The sequence below is a fragment of the Alnus glutinosa genome, chromosome 1 (assembly GCF_958979055.1).
Source record: "Alnus glutinosa chromosome 1, dhAlnGlut1.1, whole genome shotgun sequence".
NCBI lineage: Eukaryota > Viridiplantae > Streptophyta > Magnoliopsida > Fagales > Betulaceae > Alnus > Alnus glutinosa.
In genome coordinates, this window is record NC_084886.1 from 330,667 (window position 1) to 346,321 (window position 15,655).

At 37.7% G+C, this 15,655-nt stretch overlaps 2 protein-coding genes across 3 annotated transcripts; both read right to left on the reverse strand.

Annotated features, from left to right (window-relative positions):
• Positions 1 to 852: 852 nt before the first annotated feature.
• On the reverse strand, positions 853 to 3,887 carry LOC133858370 (nudix hydrolase 12, mitochondrial-like). Of its 2 annotated transcripts, none has more exons than XM_062293828.1 (5): positions 3,456 to 3,887; positions 2,411 to 2,510; positions 2,203 to 2,286; positions 1,461 to 1,610; positions 853 to 1,262 (listed from the first exon to the last, which is right to left on the reverse strand). In XM_062293828.1, the coding sequence occupies exons 1-5, from the start codon at positions 3,512 to 3,514 to the stop codon at positions 1,020 to 1,022; spliced, it is 636 nt and encodes a 211-aa protein (XP_062149812.1). In that variant the 5' UTR covers positions 3,515 to 3,887; the 3' UTR covers positions 853 to 1,019. The 2 variants fall into 2 exon arrangements, with proteins under 2 accessions (XP_062149812.1, XP_062149810.1); XM_062293826.1 differs by having other exon boundaries at positions 2,411 to 2,525.
• A 6,464-nt stretch (positions 3,888 to 10,351) lies between these two features.
• On the reverse strand, positions 10,352 to 11,279 carry LOC133863594 (small ribosomal subunit protein eS27y). Its single transcript, XM_062299616.1, has 4 exons — positions 11,127 to 11,279; positions 10,909 to 11,010; positions 10,804 to 10,832; positions 10,352 to 10,643 (listed from the first exon to the last, which is right to left on the reverse strand). The coding sequence occupies exons 1-4, from the start codon at positions 11,127 to 11,129 to the stop codon at positions 10,517 to 10,519; spliced, it is 261 nt and encodes an 86-aa protein (XP_062155600.1). The 5' UTR covers positions 11,130 to 11,279; the 3' UTR covers positions 10,352 to 10,516.
• Positions 11,280 to 15,655: the final 4,376 nt, after the last annotated feature.

Consider the following 15,655-nt stretch of genomic DNA (forward strand, 5'->3'; position numbering starts at 1 on the left):
AATTGAGGTTGGCTTTGGTTAATTTGCTTGGCTTTTGTTTTCATGGTGACAAATATTGTTGGTTGCACTGCACTATTTTTCACAACATTGTTAAGCAGAGAATCCAGAGGCATGATCATTGCGATCGAGCCACACCCCCCCATATATAAATTCTGTGGTCCAAGTACACAAAGATCAACCTTGACATCCCTGTAGAAATGTGCATATACCAAAGCTAGCTAGAAGGTCGATCAGTCACATGTCATGAGCTTTGAACTTGTAACAAGTAACGGGCGCTCATCAGTGGCAGCCAAAAGTAAATACAGCATTAAAGACACAACACTAAATGGCAAGTCATGCTGCAAGTCTGCAACTATTTGAGCGTACTGCACAAAATGACAACCAGGTTTTTGGGTTTTTTTAGTCCGTGAAAAACTTGCAAAAGGTGTATGTGTGATATTGTGTGTGAGAGAAAGTGTGGTATCCACACAAGCTCTCTCTCTCTTTCTAGTTTTATGTGGATGTGAGGCGCCTAGACTGTGGGTGTGGTGTACTGGGTATCGCTCTAGTAGCGTGCTCCACCGCATGGAGAAGAAAAATTAAAACTAGTGATTCAAGAGCCAAATACCTGGAACAACTTCATCGAATCTTATTTTCGGTGCGTGAGAGGTACCGTAAACTTGCTATCACTGCTACCAAAAGTTGATATTACAAAGGAACTTTGTTTTTGATACTCAGTATGTAGATAGACCGCCAAGATCTAATAATTTGAGATTGTTTAACCTGCCTAAAGACCCAAGAAAGGAGAATACTAAACCATGAAAGGAATGGATAATAATCAGTCATTTAATGGTAGACATTGACAACAAAATCTACAAGACAAAAAATAGCTGTTCATTTCTTCAAATTTGATTTAGTTACAGAGATGCACAGGCTTCGCCTAAAGCAAAACAGTCTTAAATTTACTTAGAATTACAGAATCAAGGGCGTCAAGGAATTCTACAATACAGTTGCTTCACTACAAAGAAGGATTCGACTCATCAACCCAGTACAATGCATTTGCAAGAATTCTCAAGGTGTTGGACACTGGAAGGCTTACCAAAGCAGCCAGGTGATGACATTTGATGCTCTTCAACAGCATCTGGAACTGGCCTTATAGGTGGTTCCTTTGATTCTTCTTTCCTCCTGATTGCTCTTTCCTCTCCGAGAGTTGTCAAAAATCTTTCAAGAGCATCCCGCATCCAATCATAGCGGCAGAATTTGAATGCTTCCTCTGCGGTGAGCTGCAGAAGGTAAAAACAGCCAGAGTCTTCAACTGAAGTTAGATTGCTATTAGGCAAACCAAAAGACTTGTCAACATGGGACCATACAAGGAAAACCACAGAATTCATTGACATAGAATCTTTCAATTAACAATTACACATGATGCTATGCTACAAGATCATATAATTCCAATCAATTAACCTTTATTGATTACTGACCCATTTCCTATCATAGTTAGCCTGCTCTGGCCAAGAGTCAAGCTCCTCTGTCACCTTTAATGCAAACATATAACCTCTACAACCTCCTTCCGGGCTGCAGGTTTTCTGCCTGCTCTTGCTTTGAAACTTCCAATCTCCTATTGGGGTTTCCTGAAAATAATTGAGAAATCAGGTCGAATTAGATGTGACTCATCGAAAAAATAATCACTTTCATGTAATGAACTAAATTCATTATGATAACATGCCACATCAAAGGCACCCGCTGGCATGAATTCCGTAACAGTTACAAGCCCATACGCATATCATCAGCAAGAATATATGTGTAAGCTAGGACAAAACTCAGAGCAAGAAATTGTGTTCAATACTAGAAACACTTGGCTCATTGTTGGGAGAGAATGTACGTACAAATATTCAAATCTAGAACACTCCTTCATAAAACCAGCTAATAAGTCATGAAAAATCAAAAGGAAAGTTACATATGTGAATGAATCATATGATTCAAGATTATAAACGAAATAGAATAGAAACTTGTCAACAGATATTATAACTGTACAAGAATTAAATCCAAGTGTCTAGACTTTTGAGCTGCACTCTTAAATCTGACAAAGGGCACTTTCTATAATTTAACTCTGAGAAATCCAGTTTAAGCTTTAGTAATTCCTTGTTATTGGTTGCAAACTTGCATCATACATGTAAGAGGAATAGCTATCACGCCTGTACCGAGCACAGAAAAGAAACATACACCAAGTATTCCTTTCACTCCGGCTTCCTCAAAAGCCTCACGGCATGCAGCTTCACGTATAGTCTCATCATCCTCCCATCCACCCTGATAATCAAATGAAGGCATTGACATTGAACCCAAAACTTATATTTTATACAGAACGTAACATTACAAAAATGAAAGGTGTTAAGCATCATGTGCTGAGCAAACAAAGCAGGGTTATTGATACCTTTGGGAACACAAGATCATCCCGATTTGGTGTAGAAATCATAAGAACAAGCAATTTGTTCTCTGAACTGCCATAGCAACCCTCAACATTCTGCTCAAGCCTGTAAGGAATACAACTGTTGTTTGCACCAGACAGGTAATTAAGTATATAGAAAAAGCATTCCAATCCATGCAAGGGTAAAGTGTTGGCAGTAAGGGCGCAATGCAAAAATGAAAATAAAATATAACTGTTGTATAGGGAGAAAAGGAAGGGGAAAATTACTGTCAATTGGGAGGATTTAACTCTAAGAGCATGCTTGTATTTTAGTAACACCAAAATGTTCAAATTCTTTACCAGATACATTACCTTTCCCAGTGAATCATGTCATAATGAAGGCAAACTAGTGCATGAGCATGAATTTCCTAATTAGTTGTTGGCTTGTTGCATTATGAGCTGGAAACCGAGCCACTCATTTCACCTAATTTGGCTCTCTCAGACTTAATTATGAGAGGAAGACTGCTATTGAAGCATATCTGTTAACATGGGTTCATGCATTTTGTGTTCACTAACTCTCTCAGACAAATGTATGCACCATGGAATGGAATTACTGGGTAAATGGTAAATTAAAAAAGATCAGAGTCAAGGTTTCAACGTTTATGGAACATAAACTTCCAACTGGATAGCCCATAAACCCACCTAACCAGCATTACTACAGTGGAAAAAGTGACTAATAATGGTATTATAAGTTAATTATAGTAAAAATGGAAGAAAAAAACACACGTAGCATAAAGTCAATGCTTAGGCCCAGCTCCGTCTACCACACCCTTTATCACGAGCAATGGAGATCAAAAGAAACACTTTTATCGTCTAGAAGCATGACGCTATGCTGCCTTTGTTGAAGAAAAGACACAATTTTACCCAACCGCAATATGCTAATATGACATTAGAAGCCTTGAAGTAGTACACGACTTGTGCTCAAGTAAGAGATAAAGATAATTGACATGACAAAAGTAAAATTTTGATCGCAGCATGGAAGAGATTGAGCTTTGAAAAGTGATTGACTGACCCCGAAACAAGCCTAAGTTGATCCTCGTAGCGCTGTTTGTGTCTCCCAGTTCTCGCCATGATAAAATCTGCACTCTAACGAAACAGAAGTTAAGCTCTAACACCCTGTCTCACAGTCCACGAAGCAGAGGGGCCTATGATTGGTTTGAGCAGAAGCAGAAGTCTCGTCTGCCATATAATTAATGGTTTTGAAGAACTCAAAAGTGGAAAGCAGAGAGGCAAAAGATCAGTCAACAACGGCAACGGGAAAGGCTCGAGTCGGTGTGTCGGTGCTAGCGAAGAATTTGCTACCAAGTTCACAACAGAGGCAAAAGTTGGCTTCTTAGCTCCTTCAAGGAAACAGCTATACTTTGCATCCTCCAACAAGTGACGAGACGAGAGAGAGAGAACAAGAACAAGAATAAGACGGACTGCAGTTAGCGGGACTAATTAATGTAACCTAACGGTTGTGTAAATTAAAATTCAAAACACGACTTTGGAGGGGCTGTGTACCATTTTTTTTTAAAAAAAAATTTTAAAATTATATTTTATTACCTCGTCGATATCCTTTGGCAGTATCTGCGTGTTCATCAGTTGCAATTTACAAAACAAACAGAAAAGGAAAGGCCTAATTTATTCCCACGTCATATGTCGGTCCTACCTGAGTTGTACATGAGACAGACTAGAGAAGACGATGGAAACCATTTAAGTCTTGTGCTCAGAAGAAAAACAAAAAAGTAATCCATGTTAATCTTTCTTGAGTAATGCCACGTCTCTTGAATCTAACCGGTCTTATCCAATGGGGCATTTTATGAAAGGAACACAAGTACCTAGTTTCACAAAAATTAGAATGAGCGAGGAGATTCACCTGCTTCGAAAACAACATTAGGGAGTCTCCTGGACTCCTGGTTACAACCTTACTTTTGATTTGGAAATGTACAAAAAGAATGACAAAAGGTAGGTATGGCGGGGTCCCGATCAGCATAAATTAGGTCCAAAAATCCAATGTTTGGAACCCAGCTCTACGCTTCCCAAGAATGGTAATGAATCGATACAAATATATTTGTGATTTCTCATTCCATTTTGAGTCCCAAAATGAAGAAGCAACACCTCAGTCCCTAGTTCCCAGTTACAACGGATTAGGATGGATGAAGATGACAACGAACGATTTCGGACACACCATCGGAACAGGGTACCCCACTATTTTCCCAATAGACCCCATCAATAATTTGCCTGGCCACTGGCCATATACATGCCAAAAACGTTGACTCTAAGTCAACGCCCCCACCGCACAAGCTGATCATGCTTCCTAACCATGCTTTATTGTTCACATGTTGTGCACACTTTTGTTTTGTTGTGCATGTATCACTCATGGATGATAATATAATTGAGATATGCTATGTAATGTACTTTAGTTCCTTTCCTATTCTCTTTTTTGTAAAATAAAAAATAAAATTATTCATTGAATTTGTAATACCCAAACAAAATAGATATAATAATTAATTTTTAAAATAAAAGAATAAGAAAATACAATAGTGCGGTAATGATTAGGAGTGTACATATGGGTATATATTAATTGCCTACATCTGCTATTCGCAACTATTCATTAATTATACAATGTCGATGCGGATACAGATATCACTTTTTAGGATATACGGGAGTGGTTAATCACCGCATTCGTAAACTTTTTATATATAATATATAATTTTATATATTTCTTATATATATATATTATATTTAATAAATTCACCAAAACAACGACGTTTTGGATTAGGTATAGGTTTTGTTTATTTTGGTTTTATTGGTTGTGTTGCTTTCTCGTGTAACATTTGGGCAAAAAGAAAAAAGTAATGTGAAATTAATATATTTTCAAAAGATTAAGGCTTAAAAAAATTAAACCAAGCTCAAATACTAAAAATGGGCCTAAATTATTTTTCAAAATCGTTTAAAATATGCCCTAATAAAGATCCAAAGAAAACCCAAAATACCAATTACCTAATATGCGGAAAGCGGATAATAACCATTATAATCATGTATATATGATTAATAAAAATATGATGCAAATGCAAATATCTAAAATGTAATTACATTTTACAAATGTAATTGCGAATATTATAAATAATCGTGGTTGTATTCGCATGTATTCCCTTGCTGATGAGAATATGATTATCTGTACCTAGCTAGGGCTGACAATTTTGACACGACCCAATAATCCAACACGAATATGACACAAAATTAGTGGGTTTGGGTCTACCTTAAACGAGTTTAGGTCATAAACGAGTCGACCCTTTTATGACCCGTTTAAAACAGTCTAGTGGGTCGGGTGGTAGGTCACCCGTGGGTGACCAGCCAGACACGATTAACTCTTACTCTCTCTCTCTCTCTCTCTCTCTCTCTCTCTCTCTCTTTTCTTTTTTTTTTAATAAAAAAAAAAAGAGGGGAAATAGAAATTGGGAATTACCGAATTAACTCTATTTAGCTGAAATTCAAACACACAATAGTTCAAACTTCAAAAATCAAAAGAATCAAAAGTGAAAAGTGAAAACCCTAACTCTTTCCCGAAATTTCCCTTTTTCCTTCAGCTGCCGTGACTGCCGCCCTTCTCTTCTTCTTCCATTTTCTTCTTCTTCAACTCCGCACAGCGCCGCACCGCCGCAGTCCCTTCTTCTTCCTCCTGCAATCCCACTGGAGTCGGCTAGACGCCTGGACCCACCCGAGTGACCGAGTTGACACACTCTCTCTCAGTCTCTCTAGTCTCTGCCCGCCGACTACAAACTGCCGACTGCCAACGCTCTCCACTCTCCAGCCTCCCCCCGTCTCTCTGCTACTCTCTCTTTCAGTCTCTCCCTCTTCCGCCGAATTGCCATGTTGCATCTGGTATGTTAATAGTAAATAGTTGATTAACTTGATTTCCATTTTTAATTTTTTACAACATTTTGACATGAAATGATTTGATTATTTGTAAATATTAATCTTTCTTGTAAATGCTCATGTCTTCATGATCAAGCTTGATTCAAGCATCTCTGGTTTTTTTTTTTTTTTGGATCTCACTGATTTTGGTGCGTCTAATTCTACCTCTACTTTACTGCATCAATGATTTCTAGCAAATTCATTAAATGGGTCAAACAGGTCGTGTCGACCCGATTCGACCTATTATGTTAAACGGGTTTCACGGGTCGTGTTTGAATCTAGCTTAAACGGGTTACAGGTTTTAACAGGTCATGTCAGGTAACCCATTTTGCTAGCCCTATACCTAACTTTAGACGTTCAAATAAATATAAGTCTCTTTCTCCTCCAATAACGTATCTACCACCGATTTTTTCAAACACGTGAAAATGGGTGGGGCCTCAACCAGCACACTTGTAAACGTGCTATTCTCATTCAAATTTAAGCCAGATCCACTTACACCACAATTAACAATTAAAAATGGTGGTCATTCAGTTTTGTTATTTATACCGGCGCGCGGTTTGGGCTTTTACAATGAAATTGGTAGAGAAGAGTCTGAAGAGAAGACATTTTAATTTTATAACCGGAGGCCAGAATGGAGCAGTGACGCATCAACTGCATTTTGAACAATACTTAGAATTATAAGACTTTGTCTAATCCCAAAAAGGCTCCACACCTCTTTCCACTTTTCCCATCTCCAATCCTTTTCTCTCTCAATCTCTCTCTCTCTCTCTCTCTCTCTCTCTCTCACACACACACACACACAGGAACAAGTAGTAACAGACAAAACCATCCATTAATGCTTAGCTAATTCCATCGTATACAAAACAAAATCCTTTCTTCCAACTTCTTGATCTTCCCATTCCTTACCCGCCCTTCGTCCCCTAATTATTTTCATTCTGCCCACGAATAATCTATAATAATTTACAGAGAATTGTAACATATAGGTTTCGACAAGCATGTATGGGCCTAACAAAAGTCAACTTCAAAGAAACCTTTAATTAAAATTAGATAATGTGATTGTTCAGAGTATTTCTAGCAATAATGGTCATTTTAGCTAGTTAAAAAGCTTACTTTCCTATTTTGCCTGCTCTTTTTTTAATACAAACTTCAACAGATTATCTATTTTACTCTCTATTTTCTTTAAATATCAATTTTCAATCAATTTTTTTTTTTTTTCACTTCATTTTTTTATTCATTTTCCACTCAACCCCTTTCCCATGTTTGTCTTCCACACCGAGAGAAACCAAAAGAGAGAAACGGATACAGTTCGAAGATTGGGGAGAGTCTGTCTCGATCCGGTGCTTGTCATGGTCTAGTGGAAAGCGTAATCCGCCATTTTGGAGAGAGAAAGTTGGGGGGTTGGCTATGGGCAGCTTCGCTGGAAATAGAGGGGCTGGTTCTGCGTGTTTGCGGAGCAAGTCTTCTTGTGATTTGTGGCACTTGGAAGAGGTATTTTGGAGTGAGCAAAAATGAAGTTTATGAAATTGGGTTCGAAGCCTGATGCATTTCAAGCATGATTTGTTGTACTTCTGTGGACAAGAAGCTTTTTTCTTTGATTTTGGGGTCTTTTGTGGGACTCCATATCGAAGCTGTGGGACTTGTAGTGTTTCCCCTCCATCTGAACCGGAGCTTGTCGTGGAGGTGGGGGAGATCAGACAACTATATGAGAGAGATAATAATAAAATAAAGTTTGTAGTGTGAACGGTAAATTTACTGTTCATTCTAAAAGAAAAAACTGCACTGTGGCTATGCTATTCTACTGGAGAGAAAAAAAAAATGCTAACAAAAATATTGATAATAGTCAAATTTGACTATTATTACTAAGGATTTACCTACTTTATCAGAAATGCTATAAGCAGCCACAGCCGTAGTGCGTATCAAATTCGTGCATCCATCAGGGTTATGGATATGATCTCTCCCCGTTCCTGTCCCATCTTCGTTAAGGTTTTGTTTTCTTCTCCATCTATCTACTTATTATATCGATCTATGAATCAAAATTATATAAGCAACAAGCTATTTGCACAAACCAAGTAAACGTTCCTGCACTTGCTGGCGACTGAGGCAAACGCCGGTTCAAGCTCTCACCAAGGGTGAGGAATGAGGAGTTCAGGAGTTGGGTAAGGATAATGTATATATCACCAACCAAACCCTCGAACAATGTGGATGTCACACTGTCAAGCCATCAAAGAAAATATGCTCTGGAGCAGTAAGGCGCAAGCAAGGGCCAAGGAGCACACTCAATTCTCAGCTAGTCACCAATCGCAACACATTCTCAATTTCGCTTGCGAGTTTAACATTCTATCAGTTACAACATTGACTACCCTATACTGAATCAACTGCGACGCACTAACATTATAAGAATGAACGCAAACTAGAATGTTTTCTACTTGACCTTCCAGCATTGAATAGACGTGTCAGCATAACTCCATAATAAGCAATTACCGTGTCAGCACAAGGACTATCTTATTCGCAACCAAATCATTAGATTCTAACAATAACAACACATTAATCACAGACTGGAGCACTTTAACAACCAGAGACTAAAGAAGCTCAGAGAGGATCCTTATCAAACCACAGCTAATAAATTTCAAATAAGTCTGATATTTATAAGCAGATTTTATCTGTGAGCCAAAAGAGCAATGTTTCGTCCTTGGGTCAGTTATTAGGACTCGCCAAAACCCAAAGAAATTCCACAACAGAATTTTAAACAAATTCAATGATCACAAATGATCCTAATCAAAACAATTAATTGAATTTTTTAAAAAAAAATAAATAACGCAACACAGGAATATTTAGTGGCCAATAACAAATAATAAAAAGCATCAGTACAATTTAGAGAAAATTGCTGAAAACACATTTTCACACGATCTCTTATCCAGGATTAAAAAAAAAACTGCAACATACAAAGCCACTCTTTCAAAAAATAAAAATAATAATTAACAAACCAAAACTTGTAGAATTTTTTTTTTATTATTATTTTTTTCATAGATAAGACTTGTAGAATTTTGAATATACATTTGTTAAAGCTTGCTACCTCAAGGTAGAACTGGAAAATTGAACTAGTAGCTCCTACAATTCTTGAGAGTAATGAAGCAGTATTCTATTTATCAGGGAACCATAACATGAATAGGAAAGGAACGAAATCATGATAAAATAGTTTACATATCCTCCAATATATTAAAAACTTGAGAGAAAGATTGAGCTCCAATCTCATATTTTCAACAAGTTTTCCGTCTTCCATCCAGACCATATTCAAGGAACACGATTTCTCACAAATTCCCAATTTAGTTAAATTTAGTTAAGTTGTTTTTATCCTTGTTAGGAAAAAGAAAAAGAAAAAGAGAGAGAGACAAAAGATAACTGCATATGTGCATCTCTGCCGGTATAAATTGATGATATATTTGAAACATAACTACTAAAAGGCTTACTAAAATCCAATTGGCATAAAAACTTCTAACATTGACTCCACGCAGAACAATTGAAGAGGTCCTACTAGTGTGTGCAACTCCTTACAAAAAAAAAACACATAGACAGGAAGCATGCCAAGATCATACTAAAAAGGGGAAAAATCCAAATAACTAAGACACTATAGAAGAGAAATCCCAGGCATATTGATCATCATCTAAAAGAAATCCCAGAAAGAAATAACTTGTCACCCAAAATGTATGTATATTGGTCATCAAATCCCAGGCATTTCAAGCATCAAATACAAGTTTTACTAAGATGTCAACAGAGCATTGGTTTCTAAAGGTAGAAGCATTCTTCTGAACTTGATCACGAGTAAAAACTTAAATTGATAAAAATGATTCAACAAGAGCCTTCGAAAGAGCAGTAAAATTGCAAAAACAATCAAACCACACTGGTTGGGATTGTCAGCAACATCCAAGGGCAACAACACTTTGATGTCCATAAGACATCGCAACTAAAGAAAAGCAACGAGCATGACAAATTGGGAAATGATACAATTAGTAATGTCAAACAAAAACAAGTTCCATTTCACCAAATAAAATTTAAGATACGAACAACAACGTAACAATAGATGTCCAAAACTTGTTCCTAAAGTAATAACACATATCAAAACAAAAACCAGGCGCGCCCCACAGGAACTCTACTAAGCAAACAGCCAACAATTAATCAATCATTCTTCCTTCTGAAAGAGCAGCCCTCGGTAAGCCTAGCGCGCCCACCAGTCGGCTGGCACAGCACCGTCTGGCAGTTTCCACAAACCACCACCGTTTGCGAGTGACTGAACACCGTTGTTCTGCATTCAATTTATAATTCATTGTTTTTTTTTCATTTCATTGTTCAATTTCGAAAACAAACAAACATCCAGTCTTTCGACTTGCATCCAATGCATTAAAAACGACGAGCACAGTTAAGCATAACAAGTTTTATCACAAACAATTAACAGCGGAACTTACATGTTGAAGCAACCCTGGCACTTCACGTCCTGATCAAAATTCAAACCAAATAAATATCAAGAAAAAAAGAATATATAAGAATAAAAGGATAATAGGGATAGTTACCATGAAGAAAGAGTTGGGAGATTGCACGAGACGCTTGAGCTTGTGCTTCCTCTTCTCAAGCTCGGCCGGAGGATTGAGCAGATCGATGTCGTTTTGAAGAACCTGTACACTCCAAGTTAAAAGGAAACCATCAAAATCTCATAAAACGAAGCAAAACCAAATAACGCGAAAAAAAAGTGAAAGAAACGATTCGGATAGAAATGTATCGGCGGCCTCACCATCTTGACCAGAGAGAGAAGCTGACAATGAAGCGAATCCTAGAAGAAGAAGCTGATAAAGAACGCGAACTCTAGAAGAAGCTCTGCCGAGAGCGCGAGAACGTCCGATGACTGCAGTCGAAGGAGAGGTTTTGGGAAATCAGGATCAATATAAAGGGCTTGGTGAAAGATGTGGGCCGTTAGATTTGGAGTCAATTAGATCTCAGCGCTTCATTTGTCCTGTCTGAGGTATCTAGGGCAACACTGGCCTGAAGGGTATAAACGTCTATTACATGGCTTTTTTTAAAATTTTTTTTTTTATTATTATTATTCTTTTATGCTTCTCGTTTTGACTTTCGCTGTTTTCGCATCCTCACCCGGCAGGTCACGCCTATTTTCACCGCCTGATTTTTTTTTTTCACCACCTGATCACTCACTAGAGACTACTTCTAAGTCTTCTATACACACGTTTTTTGGTTCTGACCAAATACTTAGTAGTCAAAAATTAAATCCATTTTATTTTAGCGGAAGAATGCGCTTTACGATTTAGGATCGTTTGCGAATTTAAAATGTACGATTTAAAATAATAATTTTAAAATGTGTGATTTAAAAATATAATTTTTAAAAACGTAATTAAGGGTTTGACAAAATTAAATTAACTTTTAAAATCACAAATTAGTCTTTAAAATTCTGCGTTTTTAAAAAAGCATTATCTTACCTGTAATTTGAAAAAGTATAGTTTCTGCGTTTCCAAATTACAACTTTTAAAAACAAAGTTTTCAGTTTTAAAATTTAGTTTAAAATCACATTTATTATTTACGAAAATTGCAATCATAAACGCACCCTTACTTTCTCGTAAGATTTTTTAACCTAGGAAGTTGGAAATTTGGAATCACGTGGACTTTAAGTGGTAAAAAGGCTTTATTCGTTAATTACTTAATTCTGTAGACATATTTCATTGCGAAATATGTTCTCTCTTCTTTTTCTTCTTTTTTTTTCTTTTTTAGGTAGAAATTATATGATATCTTGGTACAATTGTGTACCGATGAAGTGATGATACAACCTATTATTTTTTTATCAAATGAGAGTTTGATTTTATATAAAATGTTTGAAATATTTGCTAGGCCATAAGGTTAGCCCAATAAAAATTTATGAGACCCTTAAGTGATTCTAGGTTGTTATATTTTAGACAGGAGACAAAATGTAACGATCCACCTCCAATGACACAATATTGTCCGCTTTTGGCTCTCCAAATCAGACTTTTCAGGAGGTCACCCATCCTGGGATTGCTCTCGCATAAGCACGCTTAACTGCGGAGTTCTGATAGGTTCATGACCATCACGACTTTAAAACGCGTTGTGTCATAAATGGTGCATTTATACATATAAGCACATCCTCATTCCCAGGCGATGTGGGACGTCACAATCACCCCCTCTTTGGACCCAGCGTCCCCGCTGGCGTCCCTCATTGGGCTTGTGCACGCTCCCATCATCTCAGGCTGGGCAATGGCTCTGATACCATTTGTAACGACCCACTCCCAATGACACAATATTGTCCGTTTTTGGCTCCCCAAATCAGACTTCCCAAGAGGTAACCCATCCTGGGATTACTCTCGCAGAAGCACGCTTAACTGCGGAGTTTTGATAGGTTCATGACCATCATGGCTTTAAAACGCGTTGTGTCATAAATGGTACATTTATACATATAAGCACATCCTCATTCCCAAGCGATATGGGACGTCACACAAAACCATATGGGAACTCTTATTTGTCTCTCTTGTTTGAAGAGAGAAACTCTATAAGATTTTTCTTCCTTAGTCTCTACGGAGACAAATCTAGTCATTTGTAAGTTTGATTGAGGGAGGAGATATGGAGCTTGTTTTTCCCTTTCTTTTATTCTCTTCGGCTTTCATTTGTTTTTCCCTCCACCAGCATAGTCCAACCTTGGTAATGGTGTTTTCATCTCCTCTCCTGCATAGATCGGTTGTCATCCGCCCAGGGCGGGCTCGATATATTTTGGGGTCTAAAGTGAGAATTTTAAACGAGGCCTTTTTTTGTGGGCCCCACTCTTAGTGTTGGTTGTTTTTGAAAATAAACTGTGACTTCTAATTAATCGTATGTGTGTGATAGTGTACAACAAAATATTAAAATGCGAAAATTAAAGGAGACAGATATTTTGTTAACGAAATTAAAACTCAATTAAGAGAAAAATCACTTCGGGGCAGCCAAACTCATGATATCCATTATTCAGAAGACAAAGCTAATACATAGATAATAACACTCACATAGTCACATACCCCGATGCAGCAATCATACCTATTACTCTAACACGTACCTATACGTAAACGCTTCCCAAAAAAGCACACAACGGCAACGGCTTGAGAGCTATCAGATTTTCAATATCTTCCTAAACACCATCTCTAAGCTACAAGGAATTCACTACTAAATTCATGAAATAATGCATGCCTAGAGCTTCTTATTTATAGGCTTTACAAATCCTAATTCTAGTCAGAATCGGAGTCTCCGGCACATGCGTCCGGACGGCAATCTTGGGCTTCCGGACGGTCAACTGTTTCTGTGTCTGAAAAGAAATTCTGAAACTTCTTGAATTCTGGAGAGCGTCCGGGTGCTTTATCTTTTCGTCCAAACGCTGGGCCTTATAGACATTCAAGTTGTAGCATTTTTTGTTAGCTTTCCAACTACACCAATTTCGTCTCAATCTGATACTTAAGCAAAAAGTTATGATAAAAATATTGAGACGTGTTCAAAAGCCTCCAAACACTGAGGGGCGTCCAGACGGCTTGACCGAGCGTCTGGACAATCAACTATAATTGCCTTTCCAAAATAGCGCTGAAAGCTTCTCATATCAAGACCTTGTCCAGACATGTTGCTCTAGCGTCCGGACAGTTGCATAATACTTTCTCAATTAGTGTCTTCTCGAAAATCCGAATACTTGAAGGACTCGGAAAGTTTGACCTAGCGTTCGAACGGTGTTGCCCTATCATCTGGACGAATGCACTGCCATAAGGCCATAAGCTTCTCGACACTTGGAAGAGCCCAGACGCCTTCAAAGGCTCGTCTGGACGGTTGCATGGGATCCAACTTGTTTGGATGGAATCTTGTGTAGAATCTTCATGAACATCTTCTAGAAGCATGTGAACTGTCACTTGTCATAATATAAGGCACTGTCCATAACACCTGAAGACTCTGAAATAAAACGGCATGCCTGTGAAATAATGCAACCTTACAAATATAGTGTTTTTGCTAACAGAATGTAGCCAATAAAAAACTAACAGTTTTTGTAGAGTTATGACTTGTATTTCAATAAGTCTTCATTGGTTTCCTTGTAATCTACTTCCTTTCAATCGAGTCCCCTAATATGTTGATATTAATTGTTGTGTTCTTGGGCCTTTAACTATTTCGTTTTCTATTGAAGTTAAAAAGTCTCAAAAGAAGAAATCATGCTTCTTTTATTTTTTTTTCAAAATCATTCCAGATTATGATTGAGTGATTTTTTTTTTTTTTTTTTTTTCTTCGGAACAAACATGTCTTTGGGGGCCTTATTCTACTTGGGAGCCTTAGGCAACTGCCTAACTCGCCTTATAGTTGAGTCGGCCCTGCATCCGCCTCCTTTCCAACTTCTGGCAGCCCACTATTACACTCATCCTCGATTTTGGTGTCGTCACGGATTTGGCTTTTCCAAAGCCAGATATTTTTTTATCCACCACTCTGGTCCAACTACACGCCTCACCAACATCTCCATTGGCTGTTCCATTGTCCTGCATGCCTCCATTTGAGAACCACGTGCTGGTGCATGGCCTTCACGCTCCCCCCTGCTATTGCTCTCCACCGTCGTTACCTCGGTTGTCTCTTTCGGAACCCTTTTCTTGGCTTTGTTTTGGTCCTTTGTAGCCGCATTAGTTCCATTTATTGGCCAAGTCATTTATTTGGCACATTCCCGCTAGTTACCTTGTTACTTTATTTATGTGTTACTTTGTTTTAGCACTGTCGTCTATTATTTTTGGGCTGTTGTTTGGTTGCATACCCTTTTTTTGTTTTGTTTGTTTGTTGTTTTTTTTTTTTTACATGTCCATATAAGAGAGGGAAGAGAGATTCGAACTAGTGACGTCCGCTTTATAAGGTGTGGCCCTAGCCGATTAAATTACCATTTTTTTTTTAACACTGTTACAATTCCCTTATTCTCCCTACCCATATCCGAATAGGAAAAAAAAAAAAAAAAAAAAAAAAACTGATGGAGTCTAGTTTGGCATTTTATAGCTACTCCTAAACATTCCTTTGTGTTATGGTTGGGTATAAGAGATAGTCTAACAACAGGAGAGAGGCTTCAAAAATGAGTTTTCAAAGGGGATGTATTGTGCTTATTTTGTAGGAGTTGTATTGAAGGTCGAGATCACCTCTTCTTTCAACGAGGTTTCTGCAAAAGAATTTGGAAAGCAGTAATGAGAAAATGATTAGTAGAAGATCCAAATACAAACTGGGATGATATTACCAACCACACCAACAAGTCGATATATGTGTCCCTAAGAAACC